Source organism: Protomyctophum bolini (genome assembly GCF_963924005.1).
Source record: "Protomyctophum bolini genome assembly, chromosome: 15".
In the NCBI taxonomy this organism is placed as follows: domain Eukaryota; kingdom Metazoa; phylum Chordata; class Actinopteri; order Myctophiformes; family Myctophidae; genus Protomyctophum; species Protomyctophum bolini.
In genome coordinates, this window is record NC_137876.1 from 35,272,378 (window position 1) to 35,295,458 (window position 23,081).

At 41.2% G+C, this 23,081-nt stretch overlaps 3 protein-coding genes across 11 annotated transcripts; all 3 read left to right on the forward strand.

Moving 5' to 3' along the window:
• Positions 1 to 38: 38 nt before the first annotated feature.
• On the forward strand, positions 39 to 10,395 carry LOC308328980 (RNA polymerase II elongation factor ELL-like). Of its 4 annotated transcripts, none has more exons than XM_080783120.1 (12): positions 39 to 279; positions 1,568 to 1,612; positions 1,746 to 1,867; positions 2,549 to 2,712; positions 4,752 to 5,050; positions 5,710 to 5,855; positions 6,171 to 6,657; positions 6,779 to 6,869; positions 8,153 to 8,219; positions 8,649 to 8,820; positions 8,980 to 9,024; positions 9,254 to 10,395. In XM_080783120.1, the coding sequence occupies exons 1-12, from the start codon at positions 145 to 147 to the stop codon at positions 9,422 to 9,424; spliced, it is 1,944 nt and encodes a 647-aa protein (XP_080639246.1). In that variant the 5' UTR covers positions 39 to 144; the 3' UTR covers positions 9,425 to 10,395. The 4 variants fall into 4 exon arrangements, with proteins under 4 accessions (XP_080639246.1, XP_080639247.1, XP_080639248.1 ...); XM_080783121.1 differs by having other exon boundaries at positions 6,782 to 6,869; XM_080783122.1 differs by having other exon boundaries at positions 5,731 to 5,855.
• Positions 10,396 to 10,716: 321 nt separating this feature from the next.
• d2hgdh (D-2-hydroxyglutarate dehydrogenase) lies at positions 10,717 to 19,655 on the forward strand. Of its 6 annotated transcripts, XR_013965419.1 has the most exons (11): positions 11,453 to 11,616; positions 11,911 to 12,350; positions 12,469 to 12,526; positions 13,008 to 13,147; positions 13,472 to 13,665; positions 13,910 to 14,078; positions 15,023 to 15,166; positions 16,309 to 16,451; positions 16,867 to 17,032; positions 17,395 to 19,222; positions 19,264 to 19,655. XR_013965419.1 is itself a non-coding variant. In XM_080784093.1 (10 exons), exons 2-10 carry the CDS (start codon positions 12,020 to 12,022, stop codon positions 17,661 to 17,663), a joined length of 1,614 nt encoding a protein of 537 aa, XP_080640219.1. In that variant the 5' UTR covers positions 11,453 to 11,616; positions 11,911 to 12,019; the 3' UTR covers positions 17,664 to 19,655. The 6 variants fall into 6 exon arrangements, 5 of the variants coding, with proteins under 5 accessions (XP_080640222.1, XP_080640221.1, XP_080640219.1 ...); XM_080784093.1 differs by having other exon boundaries at positions 17,395 to 19,655; XM_080784095.1 differs by lacking the exons at positions 11,453 to 11,616; positions 11,911 to 12,350 and adding an exon at positions 10,753 to 10,771 and having other exon boundaries at positions 17,395 to 19,655.
• A 37-nt stretch (positions 19,656 to 19,692) lies between these two features.
• LOC308329381 (DNA-directed RNA polymerases I, II, and III subunit RPABC4-like) lies at positions 19,693 to 19,866 on the forward strand (the record flags this gene model as incomplete). Its single annotated transcript, XM_080783649.1, has 1 exon — positions 19,693 to 19,866. The coding sequence occupies one exon, from the start codon at positions 19,693 to 19,695 to the stop codon at positions 19,864 to 19,866; it is 174 nt and encodes a 57-aa protein (XP_080639775.1).
• Between the last annotated feature and the right edge of the window lie 3,215 nt (positions 19,867 to 23,081).

Consider the following 23,081-nt stretch of genomic DNA (forward strand, 5'->3'; position numbering starts at 1 on the left):
TTATGTGAGCTACACCAGAATATCGCGCGGCAGACAGACAGAGCAGCAACACAGGCAACTCGATCGCCCTAACAAATGTGTTTTTTGTCCAATTCGGGATTTTTTAAAACTGAAACGTAAACATCTGGACATTAGTGTGGACTCATGGCGCTGAAGGAGGACCAGCGCTATGGACTATCCAGTCGTAGTTTGGGCCATGGCGGTAATAACATCTCTGTTTTTTATGTCAAACTCACTGACAGCGCGGCAAGAGCCATTGACACCTTTCAAAACTGCACGGTAGGCTAGCGTTTGTCTAGAAATGTCCTCTTAATAATGCACACCCATAATGACTGTTGGAACAAACGATTGTCCATGTGTTTGTGAACTGAACTTATAGCAACAACAATGTCGTGATTGAAGGCAGATATGCCATTTCTGCTTTGTATTGATTGAGCCAAAGTTAACCCCACGGTAGCTTCCCTGATTGTTGTCTCTCACTAACGTTATCCAGTTTATGAAATTGACATGCATGTTGCATAACAGAATGCGGAAATATGTGTAGCCTACTGTATGGTACTATGATTCCTGCCCTGAAGCAAGGCGTTTGGAAAGGAAAGTAATGCGAATAGATCTGCAATATAGCTATGAGTCGAGTAAAAGGCAACACTGGCAAACCACAAAATACTGACTAATAATAATAAGCATAAGCATATTGATATGGAACAGTTACTTGAGTGGTGTAGTATTTATTTTTGTAAAACATGTGTAACAGGTCAAGCTGTATGCAGAGCTGTGATGGTCGAAGCTGAAGCCAGCAGAACAGACAGATGGAGCAATCATAATGTATAGACTGGAGTAGTGGAGTCAGAGTGGTTGGCCATTATAAAACCACAATTACACAATACTGATTCTGGAAATGTGTATATTTCCAATTCTTAGTCTTACATTTATTCATAGCTCAGTCGACCTGGCCAGCTCAGAACTCATAATCAGGTGGTCTCATGAATCATGTCCATGGAAAGGATTGGTTTTATGAGTTAACTTTTGTCATTCCCATTGCAGGCAGCAGATTTACACAAGGCTACTGTTCTTCATGTCAGTGTAGAAATGTGTGGAATTCTCCAGTATGACATGCTAAATTAAAGATCTTGGGAAAAACTTAGTTTTGTATTATTGAGAATCAGAAGTCTGATTTCAGGGAAATAAATGCATACATTATACAGCATGCAGCTGGTAGGCCTAGGCTATGCTGTTTATAAAACATGGCAATATTGACAGACAGTGACACTGAATGTTTGGCCCACTATGACTAGTACTATGTAATGCACATATTGCTCTAGATGGGGGGGGGGGGGCATGGGGGTGGTGATGTGTTTGCTATTCCAAGCCACAACAACCTGGCCTGATTGCGCTTATTACCCGCAGGCCATGTGAACACACAAAATCCTAATAAAAGCACGATTGGGAACTGAAAGCAGAACAAAATCGGTAACAGAAACAACCAGACACAACGATTAGCGTGTGTGTGTGTGTGTGTGTGTCAACCTGTGGTGCCAGTTTATCTGATTCTCTATTTGTATTACAGGGACTATTTTCTTATCCCACTATCTGTTTCAGTGGAAAGCAAGGGGTAAGTACAAATAATGGCCTTTCTATTGGTATGGTTGGTTTCACTCACCTCCATAAAGATGCTAATTAAATCTCTCTTTCTCTCTCTCTCTCTCTCTCTCTCTCTCTCTCTCTCTCTCTCTCTCTCGCCATAGAGAATCACCATCCCTTGTGCTGAGAATAGAGGTGAACTGAGGACATTCACCTTCGGACTGACCAATGTCGCCCGTGACAATCCACATGGGAGCTTTAACTGTGTTCAACAGCCCAGCAAAGGGTAACACACACACACACACACACACACACACACACACACACACACACACACACACACACACACACACACACACACACACACACACACACACACAATAGAGTAGAAACAGTGCATCCCAAACACAAAACTTGTCAACACAATACGTTTTCCATGACTTACACGTATGTTAAATTAACGCCTAGAAATAACTTAAAATTCCCGGATTCCTTGTTTTGTCTGACTACAATGTAAAGTTTTAAATACTATATCTTATATCTTCTTCAATAACCTAGTTAGTAGTTTCACATGAAGCCTTGCTACTTGCATTTGTACCACCTTAGTCTGTCTAAAATCTGGGAAAAACCCATGGAAACCCCCCACCGAAGGCTTAGAAATCTGAAATGTATTGAAAGAGAATTAGATAATTGTCACATTTTAACATACTTTTGTACAATACTTTCAGTGCAGATATACAAACATTCCTTTTGTAATAATTATAGCTGTAAATCCATTGTCATTTCATGTATTTCCTGTTGGAAAATAAACCTAAGCAGTGATATGACATGCTGAATATACGTACGTACATAATATCTCTCTGCCAGTTTCATCATTTCATGATTTCTAAATGGAATATTTCATATTATCATGGAAAAACCAGAGAGATTACTTACTTTCATCACCATCCTTCCCCTTCCCCTCCAGTGGTGCAGAGGAGCCACTGTCATGTGTGGGGGTGATTCAGCAGAAGCTGACTGTCAACGCTACCGATGACTCCTACCATAAGGCTTGTCAGAGCATGGCCCAAGTTGAGGAAGAGACTCGCAGCCGAGGGGCCATTGTGATCAAGCACAAAGGACGTTTCAAGGGTAGGAAGCCAACACCAGGACCAAACATCAAAGCAACATACTGCAAATGTTTTCATTGTGTCCCCCGAAACAGGGTCATTGCGAAAGCAGTGAGCACTTACTATGAGACCTAGCAGATCATGTCTGTCTGTCCGTGTGTCCCCCCTTTGTGCCCATATATGGAGCTGAGTGATTTGTTTGTGATTGATGCAACACACTCCATATTTGGACGTATAGCTGCTTTGGGGACTCCTTATATGGTTATGGCTAAGTTAAAAACTTAACTTAAAAATAACTTAACTTAAAAAAAAAATAACTTAAAAAAAAATCTTAAAAAAACCCAAATATGTACGAGCTGTGTTCGCTTCCCGCGTTTGCACGTCTTACTGGTAATATGCGTATACAGTTGGAGGACAGCGCCGGTTCATAATATATAACAGCAGGAACACAGGTTTAGTACAGTTTAGAAGCTCCTTTCACACTATTCCACAAATCGCTGGTTGGGACATGGTCTAAAACCATAGCACTGACGAAGGTCTGAGGACCGAAACGTTTGCTTTTTAATTGCACCAGAGCACAGAGCACCATGAGCACAGCATCATATAAAAAAAAGAAAATATATTTTTCTAAGTCTCAGTCTAGAAGTTTTACTTATTTTCCTATACGGTGAGCGAGTCTTTTCCTGTCAAAGTGGGACATGGTCTAACAAATGTTTCAGTCGTGAGATTTTTTTGTTATAATCTCATGCACACAGTCATAGGCAAACCTGTTTTAGCGTACACCCACATTGCATACTAAACTGGAAATGCTTCAATTGAATTGACAGTGATGTCATCAGTAGCTCAAGTCAGCATTGCACAGACCAAATACACACTTTAGTAAAAGTAGTGATTCAGCATTCTTCTGTCACCACTGTCTTTCTGTTCTTGACCACAAAACCACTTCCTTCTAAACACGTACAGTACACACACTAGTCTTTCAGACGTAATGGTTTTTAGATGACGTCTGCAAAGAAAAACTCCCCTACCTACTACACACTTTTTCTAGTAAAATCTGATCAGTGATGGTTATGTGCATTTAAGCAGCCCAGATGTGGTTGAGGATGATGGAGAGGAGGTCTTTACCCATCGGTTTTACGGAGAAATATATGACTAGTTCTCTTCCTTTTCCTGTGCTGTCTCATTTTAGCATGCTGTACATGCCATGAATTTTCAAGAAGCAACATGATAACGGTCAGCTGTTGTAAGTTCACATGCGATCTTGAAATCATAATATAACATATTATATATATTTTTTACATTTCCAACAATTAACTTAACCGTAAAATACAGTGATATTCAATCAATCAAATAAATAAATCTGCAGTCATTGGATTAATTAATAGAATTCCCATTGAGATTCAGAATATCTTCTACAAGGGTGTCCTGGCCAAGAGGCATATAAGAGTTTCACACAAAATAAACAATATCAAACCATGACATGAAAATGTATGAAAAAATAAACTAAAAAACAACTTAAAACAAGATTAAAATTACAGTGTGAATGATTTAGAAAATAGCAGCATTCAGTAACGTGACATGTGCAAGATTTAAGATGACTATAACTCAACACCAAGATGATTATGCAAAAATAATTAAAGCTCTTTTCACCTGACTGACTGACTGTATGCCGTGTACGGGTTTGAATAATATATATAAATTGTCCATCATGCAAGTTTGAATACAGTAATAGTCAGAGAACATCGTCTCTGTCAAGTGGAAACCTCATACTGTACATGTCCAAAACTTACTTTTCAGGATTCAAATAAAAAAATAGTAGCAGATCCACAAGCTGTCAACTGTAGGGCGTTTATTTATGAACAAATATGGAGATACAGGAGGTTTCTTTCCGACAGCAGCGGTATATAAAAAGGCAGTTCATGCAAAGAAATAACAATTGTATGGCCTCCACGTTGTCTTGCAAATTGCAATATTGGCTTCATTGGTGAAAGAGACGGATCAAATTGAGCTTTTTCTGTATTTTGCCCTTTTAGATTTGTTGCATTTTCTTCTATCTCACAGGCAAAAAGGTAACGGTTCGAGCACCTTCTCCTGCACTCGCCAAACTCGCCAAGCCCCGTCACTCGTCTCGATCCGTCCTCTGCAAACTTGGCAAGAGTCTGTGTGTGTCCCCGCTGACAAAGAGCACCAGTGCCTCTGAGAGCAAAATTGCCTGTGTCATGGAGAATAGGCCGCTAAGGGAGAGACTTATCCACCTGCTGGCTCTCAGGCCGTACAAAAGACCTGAACTGGTCCTGAGGCTGCAGAGGGATGGACTGACACCTGGAGACAAAGACATGGTGGACACACTGCTGCCTGAGGTAATGGCATTTTTCTCTTCACCTTCAACTATACCCCATTAAAAACTACTGAAGTGGCAATGCTTTGATAAACGAAGTAAGGTTGAAGAAAAGTAATGGAAATAATTGCCAGAGGATCATAGATTGTGGTTCCTTAAAGGACCACTTCACCACTTTTCAACCTATCTTCATATAATAGGTCCTCACAAATAATCATGAAAAAATTGTGCAATTTCTTTCTACTCGGTCTACTCATAGGAGGGCTGTGGGCAGTTCAGAAACCGTCTTCCAGTGACATCATCGATGGGGAATACAAGCTAATAGAAACGGCAGGCTTTCTAGTCCTGAAAAGTTGCAATGCGAAAATGGAAGCCATCGTTCTCACGATAATGATATATATTTATATATTATATATTATTGTAAAATAAATCTTGTTTAAAACAAAAATCTGCCTAATGATGATGTCACTGGAAGACGGTTTCTAAACTGCCCACAGCCGGCCTATGAGACACACTGAGTAGAAAACAATCGTGCCATTTATTCATGATTATTAGTGAGGACCTATTATATGAAGATAGGTTTAAAAGTGGTGAAGTGGTCCTTTAATGTCAATAGGAACTCTAAGGAGACATTTTCCCTTGCATGTCAGATTTCATTGTGAACGGTTTCATTTAATTTAGTGTGTTCGTGCATGTGTGCAGGTGGCACAGCACAGTAGAAGAGACAGTGCATATGTTCTAAAGGAGAGTCTGTACAAGGAGCTGCATAAGACCTGGCCAGGCTACACTACCGGAGACCAGCAACTCCTCAAGAGGATCCTTGTCAGGCAAGACATGCATATTACACTGTATTCCTGTCACAGGTAGCATCACTAATCTGTAATAGTAATCTGTATAAATGCGTAATAATTGCCCCTATATGATAATTGGGCTAAATTACAATGTTTTGGGTAACATTAGATCTTCTCAGCAGAACTGATGGTCTTCCCCACTGTGTTATCCAGTAACTGCTGAATTAATCTAGAGGAAATGCTTCATTTCCAGCAACTACCTTCGGATGATCAAAGCAGAGTAAAATGTTAGCATTGATGCCACTAGTTGAGGTAGTATTTATCTCCATGTCTGTCTGTCTGTCTGTGCAGGAGACTGTTTAAGCCTCCCAGCAACCTCCTATCTGTCCCAGAGACCCAGGTCTCTCCTCTGCGAGACACACCCAACTCCTCTCCGGCGCACTCTCTGAAGCATTCCCTCGCAGAAGACTACACTGACCCTCTGGCTATTAAGAAGCCCCGGATATCTCACCTGACAAGCAAGGCACGCAATGACCGGTCAGAACCACGGTCCATCAAACAGCGCAAGTCTACCATGGTAGGGATGAATGCCAACGAAGTGGACAACAATCGAAGGAACTCACTGGATCCTCAGAAGCTGCTGGACTCCTTGACAGCGGTTTGCGGGCAGGAAGTAGATGTGGTTGAGAGGCTGGAACCGGCGCCCTCTTACATAAAAGACCCCAATAACTCTGAAGCCTTCTCTCAGCCGAACTCTGACCTTACTGCTACTCCTCTAAATGTCCCCCATCTGGAGAGGCGCACAAGAAGAAAGTCTAAGAACAAACACAGGGACCAGGTAAGAAGAGAAGACCTATTATATATTTCCTGCTTCCTTGTTTTTGGCTGTATAACGTGCCCAAGGTGGCAGGTACTCGGAGAAAGTGCTGGTTGTAATGAGAATACATTTTTGTTTTAAGGAGAAGGTGAAGGATAGAGACCGGAAAGAAAAGCGGAAAGGAGAGCGAAATTCAGAAGAATTGGAAAGTCAAGTTTCTGTGGACTGCAAAGGTGAGTTGCTCTTGCTGTGCTGCTGCTCACTCAATGGCAGCTGCAATTCAGACCTTTTTCTAACCAATATAGATATTTGATATTCATTTTTATCAAACATGCGTCCTTCCTATACAACCCCATTGTAACTTCAAACACCATTTTAACCATGATCAATTCATCAAAAACACCCGTCCTTTGTTCTGGTGACTCATACTGCCCTCCTAATATGTGTTTCTATTACTTTTTTTAATGGATTATTTATTTTCAATAAATAAAAAACACGGCCCCTAACACGCATTAGAAGGACAATATCAGTCACCAGAACCAAGGCCGGGTCATGGTTAAAATGAAGTTTGAGTTACAATAGGAGATCCTTATGTTGCGTAGGACACAACAGGTCAGCACCCCTGACAAAGCAGGCATGCCTTAGTATTAACTAGAACTGCACTCTGCCGAGTGCATACTTGCTTGTTGCACACTAGTAGGCCATAAATGGCCTACTAGTGCGCAAGCAGAGCGCGCAAGTACTTTCGACCGCTACAAACGGTCAAATCTCAGTTTCTGCCTCTATGTATATGTCATTTGTAAGTTGATTAGCGGTATACTGTGGTTACTTTGCGCCCTATGCACCGTCCCAGCCTTTTCGATGCGTATGCACCGTCCCAGCAATGACTAATGACTAGACATACGTATACATATACATTATACTATATAGAGTATGTAGTTGTAATTTGATTAGCAGTATACTGTGGTTACTTGGTGCCAAAAAGTGACAGCCATCTTTTTCAACCATTTTTATGTGTATGCAAATCTGTGCCTGGTTTGCTGGGACCAGATTACACATTACGTCATCGTTCAGAGCTGGGACCAGAGTACATGGTGTGTATGACTAGCTCTCAGTGATGAAGTAAGAGAAATGGTCATCTGTGTAATCTGTCCCAGCAGACCAGGCACAGATTTACAAATTACAAATTTCAAATTACAACTACATATAGAGTATGTAGTTGTAATTTGATTAGCAGTATACTGTGGTTACTTCGTGCCAAAAAGTGACAGCCGTCCTTTTCAACCGTTTTTATGTGTATGCAAATCTGTGCCTGGTTTGCTGGGACCAGGTTATCGTTGAGAGCTGGGAAAATTGTTTTTTATAAAGCTATAATTCACACCATGCAATGGTGTATATTGTGATTATATCACATCTAAGGGGGGAACAACACCCCTTAGCTGTGATATAATCACACTATAGTATACCATGGCTTGTAGTGAGTTATTGCTTAATCAACATTTCCTTGTCTTGTCAGAGCCCAGTGGAATGTTCTATGACTCCAGTGTTCTAAAAGCATCCGATGACATGACAGACTACTTACTGTAAGTGTTCCGTCTCCAATTATCTTTTAAATTAGTTTTCATGTACATCAATGCCAGGCCAAAGTGTGTGTCATAGAAAGCCATAATAATATCAGTAGTACCTGCACATAGCTTTTTGGTGATATTGAATGTATGGTCGTCGAATATCGATAGTTCGTTTAACTTTAAACAACAGAATGGTGGATGGTGTCAGATTTATATTACATTATATTTATATTTGTATGAACTATTATATTATTTGTAAATGGGGGAGAATTTGGGGAACCTTTCCCCAAACAATTGGGGACAGGTTGTTCTTTTGGACCACAAACTCATCTAATTTGTCGAGAACACAGTTGGCCCTTTTTTGATGCTTTTGATGTTTGTAATGACCGACTTTTTCACCTCAAGAATATCTGTTCTCAGCACAAAATCTCTTTTGTCTTTTAGGAAGTACACCGTGATCTGCAGTCACGACCAGAGACAGAGCTACAAACAGGACTTTATTGAGGAATACAACGAGTACAGAAGTTTACATGCGTGCATCGACAGTATGACACGCCAGTTCATGGCTCTGGACGTGCAACTCAAAAAGCTTCGTCACGGTTCACATAAATACAAGGTAGACTAGTGGTTCCCATTCTTGACACCCAAAAGTTAAATTGTATGTCTCCCCGGCCCCAAATTAGTGATGTGCCGTGGAATGTACTGTATATAACAGCAGTGTTTAAAATGGTGACATGATGGCTTGTATTAACTTTCATGTTTGATTTATTCACAGACGGTTCATAATCAGATTCTTCAAGAATATCGCAAAATTAAAAAGGTAATACTGAAATGTTCATGACAACGTTGATTGAATTCTTTTTGACAAATCACATGACAAAAGCACACAATAGTCAAAAGGATTGTGTGCGGCACCATATTTTCACTGTGGTCCAGTGATGAGAAAGATGGGTGGAAAATTGGGGGAAACTACAATGAATGAAAATGATGTACTGTTGCATATGTGATGAAAACAAAATGTTTAATTCTTTTTTTTTTTACCCTTACAGTCGAACCCAAACTACAACGAGGACAAGGTCCGCTGTGAATATCTGCACAACAAACTGGCTCACATCAAAAAGATCATATCAGAATATGACAAAAGCAGCTCTGAAAAGACGGCTCATGAAGGGTCTGCCTCGCAAAGTGTTTCACCAACTCATTCTGGCTCATCACAATGAAACGCTGCTGCTTACGGCTTCTGAACGGAATCCAAATTCAGATGGAATTGCTGTTGGCACACATGGTCACACGGATGCTAATGGCCTAAAGGAGGTTATGTGTGATATCTGTCAAGCACATAAAGTGGTATTGTACATACCGGTACTGTAATGCAGAGAGACCTTCTCTCATGGACAAGCCTGGGCCAACGATTGAGATCAACATACGTAGACATGCTGCGGTCACTGCCAAGGATATTAAAAGTGATTTTATATAGTTGCACATGAGGTGTCAGGGAACAGAATAGAAACACAAGCAGGGAACCGTCTCGTTTCCCAGCTCATAGGCTCACATCCATACTGTTATTTTTAGATGTGAACATAATCAAAACCTCTGCCTGCCACAATGTTATTATCCAAATCAACTTTTACATGATTTGGAGCTTTCTACTGTCGGTACGTTGTCAAATGGTAGAAAATGGAAACTTTATTTTGTATTTTATTTGTATTTATTTATTTCATTTTTTAATTGATGCTTTTATTTTCAATTGGAATTTACAAAAAACATGCTATGCATACTGTAGCTTCCTAGTCCTGTCTCAACTAAGGACCAGGTGGGTGAACCAGTCTACCAGGTATTGCCACAGATGGTGTTTAAAAAAGGCCATTAATTTTGAACAAGTTTTAGCATTGTTCTGCTTACTCATGAATGTGTTTTTATTGTAATAACAAAAGACTGTTATATTGAAGCATATCTGAAGTTCTGAACTCAAAGATGCCATCAGGGAATTTTCAGTATTATAAGCTGCACACAGCTGATCTGTTTTTGTTTTAAGTTTTCTGCAAAGAATTTATTTGGCTCCAGAACTTCTGTTAAGTGAAAAAAGTGAGGGAAAATATTTTGCAAATGCATTTGAAAAGTATTGCATGCTGTCTACTCTGCTGAATTATGATCAGTTCATCAGACATTTTGTCTGTTTATCGTATTAAAATAATTTATAATACTATGTTTGTTTTAATTAATGTATAAACAAATTTATGGTTTGTTCTTTCCCCCTCAGTTAACTTAATTATCTGGCTGTGTAAACATGTCATGGCTGCCTAGTATGGTAATGACATTACAAGCCAGAAAGCCCTTTTCCTCCAGCTGTCTACCCAGAGTGCAGCTCCTCTGCGCTTCTCTGGGTGGTGTCACTCTTGAGCTAGTCCACAAAGGTCAAGCCTTCTTCTTCCTCTTAAGGCACTGCTCTGCTTTGGTCCCCCCCACAGTGCAGTCGAGTAGGCGTCAAGCTGAGAGTGTCGGACACAGTGGCCAACAAGACAACGCTTCTTGACCTTGTCCATCGCTCTCTGCATGCTGTTGTAGAGGTACGTTCTGCATACCGCACACTGTCTTGCCACACATAGATCAAGGACGGTTCCTTCAGTATGTGAACTAACAAAGCTAATAGAGCATGCACCTCCACTCTAGCCCAGGTGCTATGATTCCTGAATAAGATCCCTGTGATCGAAACATTGAATCAATAAACCAGTGGAGCTGAGTTTTTCATACCAGTGTTGCGGACTCTTTCTTCAGTATGCGGGCATATCAGTCTTCTAATACTTCTTGGCCTTCGTGTGAAAGGTCAATGTCTCAGAGCCGTAGTTAGAGTGCAACTGAATCTATTGCGGAGAGAAACATTGACCTTTTGACTCTTGTACTGAGGGCCGATGCCCGATGGTGGTCACACTTTCTTCATGCTGTGGCCCCAGTGCCCCACCAGTCTCCGTCTGGTCCAGGTCCTTCTCACTGGAGTTGACAGAGGCTGGCAGAGTGGCAGTACGTGTGCAGGATGCACACAACAGAGCGGACAAATGTTGAATGGGATAAACGGGTGTTTATTTTTGTAAATAGTAGTAAGAGTATAGTAACGCCAAGAGTACAGTAGGTGGCGGTAATGCACAGATATGTTTACCAACCGCCAATAAACCCAATAAGAAGAAGAAGAAGAATCTCAATGATTGGATGGTCTGGTACTTCTGACCCCCGTAGGCTTCTGTAACTGGTCGCTCTCGCTAAAGGTGCTAGATTGTAAACATTGACAACTTCGCTGGGTGATTGTCCTTCCTTGAACTTTGTGACACTTGCAGTTGCGACATTATATCATGAATGACAGTCGGACTGAATCATGTGGCTAATTTGGTAACGTGCGTGGTTTCTGGAAACAGCTGAGGTATGGTAACTCACTTTATGCTAAAAGTTATGCTAACCAAAATGACAGATCAGATGCACTGAATGGCAGTTACATTCTATGATGTAATTAAATATGTAATATTGATGACTTGGTGTTAAACGTACGTTTAACACCAAGTCATCAATGGCTTTTGTTACCATACTGATAGTATACAACTTATACAAGAGTTGTGTTTATAACCTTGAAATGTACTGTAATTCTGCAAACTGTTAAATACTTCAATCAATCATAAGACATTGAAAGATGTTCAGAATGTAAATGTATCTTCTCCAGGAAAACAAGGACATGGATGGACTGTAACTTGCATTTGAAGTAGTGTTTTTGTGTGAAGAGAGAGGGCAACCACATTCCAGTAGGCCTACCAGACGTCTCTACTCTGTGCATGGCTGGGAATTTCCACAGAAGGCTGTGTCTGAGGACAGCTCTAAGATTCCTGAGTTGTCACCACAGCCTCTCAGCTCCGGCCACTGTTAGACCTCTCCGCACACTGCCTCTTGCACCCGCCTTAGGGCAGCATGGAGTTGAGTATCGGATGTTCCATGCTGGGACAGACAAGCCTTTGCTGTCCCCAGCTGCAGCCCCCGAAAGGCTACCTTTCTCCATAGTAACTGAAGAGGATTTGACCTTCTTTGGGAAACTACTACCAGGCAGAGCTATTACTGACCCAGATCTGCTTGAGACTAATAATGTGGACTGGCTGAAGTCAGTGAGAGGTGAGGTATTAAGAGCTTCATTCATCTCACTCACTGCCACTACAGCTGAAGCTTCATTCTGTAGCGTTGACTAATAATTATGCTGACGCTCACAGTTGTGTCAATGTGTCACCTGCAGGTTTCAGTGAGGTTCTGTTGAGACCTCAGACTACAGAGGAAGTGTCTCAAATTCTCAGGTAAAGGTGGTAAATGCCTAGATAAATAGATTCATTAACCAATGAAAACCGAGAAAGTCATTTTAGTTTTTAGCGTTGGCTATTCAATAATAGTAGATGTACAAGCTTGCAGTGTGGCACAAAGTGACACGCTGTGAGCTTGTACATCTATGTTTGAATTAACCTGACTCCGCCAGGTTGCGGCAACTGGTGAACTCAATAGTTCACCTGTTCATCTCTGCCTGAGAGTTCCCAGACTCTCCCTCTTAGAGTATATATTAAATATATTCATTATACTCTAAGCTCTCCCTGCTGCCAGAATGCAAATGTTGTCCAGCAGGGGGAGTGGTTTCACCAGGCTATGTTTGAATAGCCAACGCAGGAGTTCTTGAAAGAACTACTTTGAAGGTTTAGAAGGCATTTGTAGAATCGGCTTCAAGTGTTATTGGGTTAACTTGGTATGGTTATAATACTTTGTATGTGTTTTCTTCCTCTAATCCAGGTACTGTAACAGTCGTAACCTGGCGGTAAACCCCCAGGGGGGGAACACAGGGCTGGTGGGAGGCAGTGTACCAGTCTATGATGAGATTATTGTCTCCACCGCTCTCATGAACAATGTCCTTTCCTTTGATAGTGTTTCTGGTATGTCACTTTCTAGTCCTCAGATCTCTCATGACAACATTTCTTCTTCTTCTTGTCCTCCTCCTTCTACTGTTGTTGGTAGAACTTGAAAGGGAAACTCTTTAGCTTGATCACTGCAGATCTGTCAATGATGCAATTTATGTAGAAATGTGACTGCATGGTCGCACGCAGAAGATTACCTGTTAAAAAAGAACATTTAACTGCAGAGGTGGTTGTGACTCGTAATATGCAAAATGTTTAGGTTTACAGTTGTTTTAGGTTTGTAGTTTTGTTCAGGAAGGATGGCATTTATTGGCATAACACAGTGTATTTCTTGCCTGTCAGGTATTCTGACATGTCAGGCAGGTTGTGTCCTAGAGAACCTTTCTCTTTATCTGGAGGACAGAGACTACATCATGCCACTGGACCTAGGTGCTAAAGGTAGCTGCCAAATCGGGGGCAACGTGTCCACTAACGCAGGAGGCCTCCGCCTGCTCCGGTATGGCTCTTTAAGAGGAACTGTGCTGGGTCTGGAAGTGGTGAGTGAACCAAATAAAATATGGACAGAGAGAGACGGAGGATGAGAGATTATGCCATTCAAGGTTTAGACAGAAAGACATACTGTAAGGAATATTTAAGTACTACCGGTATATACAGTATATTGATAGAAAATAAATGGCTGATCTACATACACACAATGATAGTGTTGTGTGTTTTAAAAGGCACACGAGTTATATGTGGTGTATATACTTGACTTGATTGTCTACATGTGCCTTTGTCCAGGTTTTGGCAGATGGGCAGTTGCTGGACTGTTTGGCCACTCTGAGGAAAGATAATACAGGATATGACCTCAAACAGCTCTTCATAGGGTCAGAGGGCACACTGGGGCTCATTACGGCCGTGTCCATTCTGTGTCCACGGAAACCCAAATCTGTGAACGTGGCATTTCTGGGTGGGTTTTCATCACTGTGTCTCTAAGATCTGTCTGCAAAATGTGAAACCATTATTGTCTGGTCTTGAAAATCGAGACAAACTAAATTAGTCTACAAGTCACTCCAGAAATGGACACCTCACGTAACAGTACTACAAAATATATTGGATCCTAGCAACTAGCAAGTGATTCCAAACAGAAACAAATTGATACTGCTAAGGTAGCATTTGAAGTCAGAAAGGAATTAAAACAATCCTTGTAATTAAAGTAAAAGTTAGCATAATATTTATGATCAATCAAATTGATTAGTTTGATTAACTGTTAAAGTGGAATTGGAATTCGCAGTCCATTTATGCTGTTCAAACAACATAGCATGTCTGTAATTTGTAGATATCACAAGTACTCAAGCCCATAAAAATAATCAGACACACACAAAAGTCCAGGGTTGGTTTCTCCAGAAGCCCTTGAACATAGGATGGAAGACAGTTGATTATATTAGCTAAACAATGATTATTGTGTAATTTGATAGGTTACTTTCATATCACACCATATGCACTCCTTTTTTTTGTGATCAAGTTTTAATTTTTTGTTAAAAAAGGGGTTTCCCCCCCCCCACCCCACAGGTTGAACAGCGAACAGATAAAAATACATCAAAAACAATTAAAGCAAGACGGGTACTTTACCATTGGAAAAATAAAAGAAGAAAAGAAAATAACAGTCATCAGAGATGTTGCAACATATGCACTGATGCACTGTAACATTCACCAACAAAACATTAATACATTTTTATCGATGTGGGAAAAATAGTGTAGATGTGATGTTATGAAAATGATGAATGAAATTTCAGTCACCTGATGTCGGTCTCAGATCTCAACTGCACGTAAGATGTCCATGGTAATGACTTTTTATAATGTATAGAGGGAGAGAATCCATCAAGTGTTCATTCATCTCTATTTTGTTATCAGGCTGTGAGACCTTTGAGCAACTGCTACAGACGTTCCAGCTGTGCAAAGGCATGCTGGGAGAAATCCTCTCGGCCTTCGAATTCCTAGACAGTGAATGTATGAGACTGCTGAATACACACTTGAAACTACACAATCCCATTTCAGGTAATACATGAAATACACAATTTATTATTCATGCTTTTATCTCATCATATTTAGACTGCTGTAATTCCCTATACTCACTGAGTGCTAATTTATTCGAAGAATAGTGATCATATCACACCCATCTTAGCTGCTGTCAACTGGGAAGATTATCTCTTGTTATCAAGTTCAAAGTGCAGTCAGGGAAAACGCAGACGAACAGGCAAAAGAATAGTAACTAGAACTGCACTCTATCGAGTGCCTACTTGCTTGTTGCACACACGTAATTCCCCTATTTAATAAACTAGAGGTTCGGGCCCATATATGGATATCTCTGTAGCTGGATGGTCTTCCCATTAGCCAACTTTAATATAGGATACTAAAGTGTAGTCAGCAAATGAATGTTTCAAAAGATTGGCTTCAAGTTGAATGCTTGCCAACTAAAGAAATATAGCAGCCTAACAAAAGTTAATCTAATGCCTCTGAGCATTGGCTTGCAGCTTCATTGTTGCACAGCGTAAATCCTTTAGCTTTTTATTTTTTTATTTTTACCCTTCATTTATTTGTCCAGGGGAGGTTTGCTCAGCACAAATTACTGTTTTTTTTTTCAGCAAGCCCTGCTTCGCAATCACACAGACACACTTTCGAACCTGAGAACTGCAGAGTAGAGAGTACAACCACAGTTTTATACTGTACTGTTTGTACCACTGAGCATCTCCACTGGAGCATTGCTGAAGAGCGCTGAACAAGGACTCACTCTAAACACTGCTATAGCCTATAGAGAGGTAAGCTCTTGGTCTAGTGGAAAGGGCATGAAAGTGATCCTTCCTGGTTGCTTTTCCAATGGTTTTCAAAATGAGACTGACAGAGTCATCGTAATTGAGGACTTTTGAAGCCTGATTTGCATAGGTACGGTGTATATATATTTCTTCACAGTTTAAGGAATTTGCCATGCTCTGCTGTGATATAATGCATCATTGCGTCAATCCAATGATTGTGCATTTAGTGACTAGAAAGTATTATTGATTTCATATTTACATTTAATATTGGCTGATCACAAATCACGATCACTGGTGATCAATTTGGAACTTGCCTATATCTCAGTCTAAAACATGCTTTAGTAGCCTACTCACATGCCACCCTCTTATGTCCGGTCCATCTTGCAGATTGTCCATTCTATATTGTAATAGAAACGGCTGGATCCAACGCCTCGCATGATGAGGAAAAGCTCCACAGTTTCCTGGAGGAGGCGATGACATCATCACTAGTTACTGATGGTACTGTGGCAACAGAAGACAGTAAAATCAAGGTAACGTGTGTACTTTTATCATAGAGTTATATATACTCTAAGACTTTTATGTGCCGTCTTCCTGTTTGCAATGTCTTTCTTGCATAGTCCATTTTCATAGTGAAATGGACTGCTACACGAGACTGTTAATCAACAATGTCAATCTTTCTTTTAATGTTCATCTGAATACAGAGACTAAAGCTGGCTTTCCCCTTTTTATTCTCTATTTTATTCATTCTCCCTTTTTATTCAGTTGAACTCTTTCTTTATTTTGTTTCTTTGCTTACCTTTCAACTTTGCACGTTCACTTAACATACCGGTAAATCACATTTCATTCAGCGCCAAATGGACGTCTTGACGCTTTTGGCTCTTAAACAAGTGTATTCATGAATACATTTGATGGGTGGATGTTCTTGACTTGTTCATGTTCATGCAGGGTCTGTGGTCGATGAGAGAGCGGGTCACAGAGGCTCTGACTCACGATGGCTTCACCTACAAGTATGACATCTCCCTTCCTGTGGACAGGATCTACGACCTGGTAACTGACATGAGGGAACACCTAGGGGGCCGTGCCAAGAGTGTGGTTGGATACGGTCATGTAGGTAAGAAAACTCTGAATTATTCATTCATTTTTCATGTTTTCAAAATATGTTTGAGAACCACTGTTTTAAATCCTAAGTAAGACTTAGAAAACAACTTGTGTTTTATAGCTGTTGATATAGCCAAAATCTAAATTGACACAGATGCTTTCCTGGTTTTAATGGGATAAATAGCATAGTGGACAGGAAAGTACCATAGTAGACAGGAAAGTAGGAGCTAGGGATTGAGATGACACATGAGTTGGATTCAAACCCATGATTTCCTGGTCTATGACATGTGCAGTACAGTATACTTACCAGCTAGTGTAGCTACTATGACACCACAGTTTTTGTCATTCACTTCTTTTTGTCATCTCTTTCTGTAGGCGATGGCAACCTCCACCTGAATATTACCTCCCCTGCCAAAGACCTTTCCCTCCTGGCGGCCATCGAGCCCTTTGTCTATGAGTGGACGGCGGGTTGCCAGGGCAGTATCAGCGCTGAGCATGGATTGGGTCTGAAGAAGAGGAACTATATCTACTACAGTAAACCCCGCCAGGCTGTGGCTGTGATGGGAAACATCAAGGCCATGTTGGACCCCAAGGGCATTCTCAACCCTTATAAGACCCTGCCAGACAACCTGAAATTACCCTGATATATTTTTGAGAGGCGCTAGCCCCTCCTATGCCCAGCTTTGTGTGTTTGTGTGAGTAATAGCGATGATTTGATTGGCTGATCACCCCATAGCGATGATTTGATTGGCTGAGCAAAGTACATATTGAGGATAAAAAGTGAAGACGCAAATTGCGATTGGCCAGAATATGATGATGTATGATGACAAGAGCACCCCTCACTTCACAAGGGTGTGAGTAAAGAAATCTGGAAAAATAATGGTATGACCCTTTGGCTAATTAATGTGATTAGAATCAGAAATTAGAGGGATAATGATAAACATATATTTTAGTTTAATAATTACTTAATCAGCGGCCATCTGCTAATCAGAAAGTCCTCAAATCACCTCCCAGCCCGCTCATATCTGTGTGTCGAAGTGTCCCTGACTCCCTGATGAAGACATTTACGCCCCCTGAGTTGCCCCCTGAGCACTCGTCATGACCATCTGAGCAGCCATCAGCTGGTGAAGCAGGAACTGAATTTCCCCGGCAGGATTAGCAAAACTCTGCTCCTAATCTTAACCCTTCCTATTGCAATTCAGCACAGCCTTGTGTAAAAAAATAAATTACATCAGGTTAGGTTCAATCACAGTCTGTCTATGGTCTATTCGGTCCATCTTCATTTTCCAGTGTGAGGATGAGACCTCGGTACGACAGTGGTTTGAGTAATCACTAATTAGACTCCGGTCAGCGAATCTGTTTGAGGTTTTACTTCTAAAGCACATGGTACAGGGTATTCAGAGTTGAATGTGTGTGTGTCAACAACATCAACCTTTACAGTAGGTCCTTCATATAGTGCAACATGTTAGCATCAGAGGCTGACGTGTTGTGCAGCTGTTCTTCACACAGATTCCTTGTGACACTTGCTGTCATGTATCTGTCTGTAAACAAGCGTTGTTTTTCATCCAGAAACAGAAACAGGTTAATGGAGTGGGGAGCTACATAGCAAGAGAGACAGGAAGGGCAGGTTAAAGTGGGCTCCTGTGGATAAAAGTAATAATCGTCCCAATCCTCAGCAGAAAACCTGTATGGTTGTACTGTCATTCTGGCGTTTTGGGAAGCTTAGCCTTTCCTTTGGACGGGGCACCAGTCGGTTCAATCGGTTGGAACTTGGTCGGCATCACCTGTACGGGTGGGTCAGCGTGCTGGATGGTGTCCTGCAGGTGGCTCATGTGCAACTCCGTGTGGTCCATGATCACACCGCTATCCTTGCCCTTTCTCTCCTCCTGGTCCTGCGCCGACTGTGATGCAGCTGTCTTTGGCATGAAGTTTTCTTTAAAGACCCTTTCAATCTTGTATCTGCTCTGGAATCCCAGCCACAGTATGTGCTGACGAAGTGGGTCACATCCGGGTGCTTATTGATGAAGTACACGTCGCTAGGAAACAGGAACTCCCGTTCCAAGTTGATACAAGGCACCGCCATCTGCTCCAGGAACTCCTTCACGTTTGATGACAGAGTTCAGAACTCGATTCAGAACTTTGGCAGGCACCCCTATATGTGGACTGTAGGTGTTTTCAGGATACAGCACATCTTCACCACCCAGTTTCCCTGACCCAACCGTGCCACCTGCATGCTTGATGCAGCGGAGTACTGAGGTGGAGTCTGTGCCCTAGCCCAGAATTCTTGGTCTGCCAGAGGTCGTGTTGGACCAGCTGCTACAGGTGGTGTTGGGACTTGGGAGCTGGGAGCTGGTCTGCCAAGAGCTTGTGCCCTAAATGTGCAAACCCACCTCACAAAACAATAAGCATGTTATAAAGGACACAATGTGGCCTCCCTGTAGATTTCTGATGTCATGTTGTTGATGTCAATCTTGACCAAATATAGAGAGACACAAAAAACTGGCAAAGACATATATGGTTATTGTGTTAAGTTTTCAACCTTACATGTTTGGCTGAGTCTATGTCACACCTTGTATGCAAAGCTATATAATTATTATGCTAAATATCATCTTTCATAATTATAGAAATTATTCCAATTGTTTTGCTGGATTGTTTATTTCTTTGATGTCAAACATGGATCCACAAAAACCGCCGCAACTTCCTAAGAAACCTATGATTTACATATGTGGAGAATGCCACACTGAAAATGAAATCAAGGTCCGTGAGCCCATCCGATGCAGACATTGTGCCTACATAATTATGTACAAGAAAAGAACAAACAGATTGGTGGTTTTTGATGCTCGGTGAAGAGGGAGACAGTGCCGTTGATCATGTTACGACATGTGTTGCTGTCAGAGGATACTGAGGCCTCGACACAAGTGTTGATTGTGAAGTTGGTCGCATCAGCAGTTATCCAAAAAGGTGGAGGATACAACAGGATGTGTCTAATGACTGGGCTTCATTTCTTATGCCTGAAGATATAATGATGATGAATGATGCCAAATTCTCTTCACTGACTGTTTTCAATGAGCGGCACATGGAAAAAAGAGACCAAACCCATACTTTTAGTATACAACACATTGAGCAGGGCACTGCAGGGAGTTGAACCCCGTTCCGGTAAACCAGAAGTACCAGTACCAGTGCCTTAGCTTTTGTGTATTCAACTATTTGGGTAACATGTGAGCTTTATCCTCTAATTCATGGGCCTGGATTTTTTTCCAAAATTTCAAAAAACCCATCGTTTTTTTATTTTTTTATTTTTTTTTCAAATCCTCAAAAATGATGAAAAACGGCGTGCTATAGTATGCCGTATGTGCTATAGTATGCCGTACGATATGGGCTATAGCCCATGGTCCAAAATGATGAGAAACGAGGATAACTTTTATTTTCAAAATTTCAAAAAACATGGGCTATAACCCATCGTTTTTTTCATTTTTGTCAAATCGTCAAAAATGATGAAAAATGGCGTGCTATAGTATGCCGTACCATATGGGCTATAGCCCATGGTCCAAAATGATGAGAAACGAGGATAACTTTTTTTCCAAAATTTCAAAAAACATGGGCTATAACCCATCGTTTATATATGATATGATATAGGATATGGATCAGATCTAAACTAAGCCCTGGAACAAAATTCAACACAACGATGTATGAATCCTCGTGTGTTAATTTCCAGTGTGGTATTGAACACCTACTGAATAGTAGGCCAATGATGCCCTCTGCTTAAATAGTGCTGCTGTAATACTGGATATGAATATGGATTCATCTTTCATCCTGCAGATTAGAAACCTATGTAGTCCAGACAGATTTAATTAAAAAGTAGCAATGGATTCTTAGTGTAACTGAAGACAGAACATTTAAGAAATGGTAGTCTTAAACATCAGAATGAACTTTTTTTTTTTTCCCCCAACACAACAGAAACAAAACAGAAAGAGCATTGGTATTCTTAAAATAGTATAGCCATACATTAGTTTGAATGGGTAGAGACAGGCCCCATTCCAATACTAGTAGAGTGGCTGTACTTGTCATCCACAGGTCCACGGTTCAAATCCCACATTATTCATGTGTCTCTGTGATGCTTTGCTTTGCACACTGACTTTCAGAAGGACAACTTTAAAGCAGCACAGAAATTCCCCATGATTGTGTGCCTCAGTGGGCCAACGGATAAGTCAAATGATATCCGTAGTATACCTAGTAGAAGTGTGCCGGTTCGAACCCCGACATACTCAAATCTTTACTGACACTTTGCATTCCACACTAACATCAACTAGCACAGAAAATCTGTGTTGTAGTAACCAGCAGTTAGCTCAGTGTGATGAGTGGCTGTACTTGTCATCCACAGGTCCACGGTTCAAATCCCACATTATTCATGTGTCTCTGTGATGCTTTGCTTTGCACACTGACTTTCAGAAGGACAACTTTAAAGCAGCACAGAAATTCCCCATGATTGTGTGCCTCAGTGGGCCAACGGATAAGTCAAATGATATCCGTAGTATACCTAGTAGAAGTGTGCCGGTTCGAACCCCGACATACTCAAATCTTTACTGACACTTTGCATTCCACACTAACATCAATTAGCACAGAAAATCTGTGTTGTAGTAACCAGCAGTTAGCTCAGTGTGATGAGTGGCTGTACTTGTCATCCACAGGTCCACGGTTCAAATCCCACTGTCTCTGTGATGCTTTGCTTTGCACACTGACTTTCTTGAATAAAAAATAAAAACTCAAAAGCACCAGGAGACATCTGCTGAATGCCCCAAGGTGCCTTGGCTCAATGGTGTGGAGAGCTTGACCCGTTGCCTCTGCTACATACAGTTGGCCGGTTCAAGTCCCATGTCATGACATCAAGGTGCTGGGAAGGACCATCGGGAGACGGTGCTCTCCCCCTGTTTCCTGAAAAGTAACAGTTGGGGGTTATGTCTGAAAGAACCCTGTCCACCTAAAATTTTACAGATAAGAATTAGGTCAAACGTTTAAAAATAAAATACTAATGCATTTTCAAAAAAAAGTGAAAATGATGAAAAAACGACATTGCGGAAATTGCGGAAATGGTAATTGCGGAAATTGCGGAAATGGTAATTGCGGAAATTGCGGAATTGCGGAAATGGTAATTGCGGGAATTGCGGAAATGGTAATTGCGGAAATTGCAGAAATTGTGGAAATGGTAATTGCGGAAATTGCGGAAATGTTAACTTCATGGTTTTCGTAACGATTTAAAAAACAAATGTGAAAATGATGAAAAAACGACATACTATAGTTCAAAAGGTTAGCTGGACAGGGTTCTTTCAGACATAAGCCCCAACCGTTACATCTCAGGAAACAGGGGGAGAGAGCACCGTCTCCCGATGGTCCTTCCCAGCACCTTGATGTCATGACATGGGACTTGAACCGGCCAACTGTCTGTAGCAGAGGCAACGGGTCAAGCGCTCCACACCATTGAGCCAAGGCACCTTGGGGCATTCAGCAGATGTCTCCTGGTGCTTTTGAGTTTTTATTTTTTATTCAAGAAAGTCAGTGTGCAAAGCAAAGCATCACAGAGACACATGAATAATGTGGGATTTGAACCGTGGACCTGTGGATGACAAGTACAGCCACTCATCACACTGAGCTAACTGCTGGTTACTACAACACAGATTTTCTGTGCTAGTTGATGTTAGTGTGGAATGCAAAGTGTCAGTAAAGATTTGAGTATGTCGGGGTTCGAACCGGCACACTTCTACTAGGTATACTACGGATATCATTTGACTTATCCGTTGGCCCACTGAGGCACACAATCATGGGGAATTTCTGTGCTGCTTTAAAGTTGTCCTTCTGAAAGTCTAGTTACCTTTAAAAAAAAAAGAAAGTCTAGTTACCTTGGAACAGCATATTTTCAGATGAGGGTCCTTGACATGAAAATGTTTGAGAACCACTGACATAGAAACATGAGTTTTTTCAGAAAACTGTCAGGATTTAGAAGGCATTTGTAGAATTGTCCTCAGGTCTAATCCTTTTTTCTCCCACGTGGAAAGCCAACATCTTAA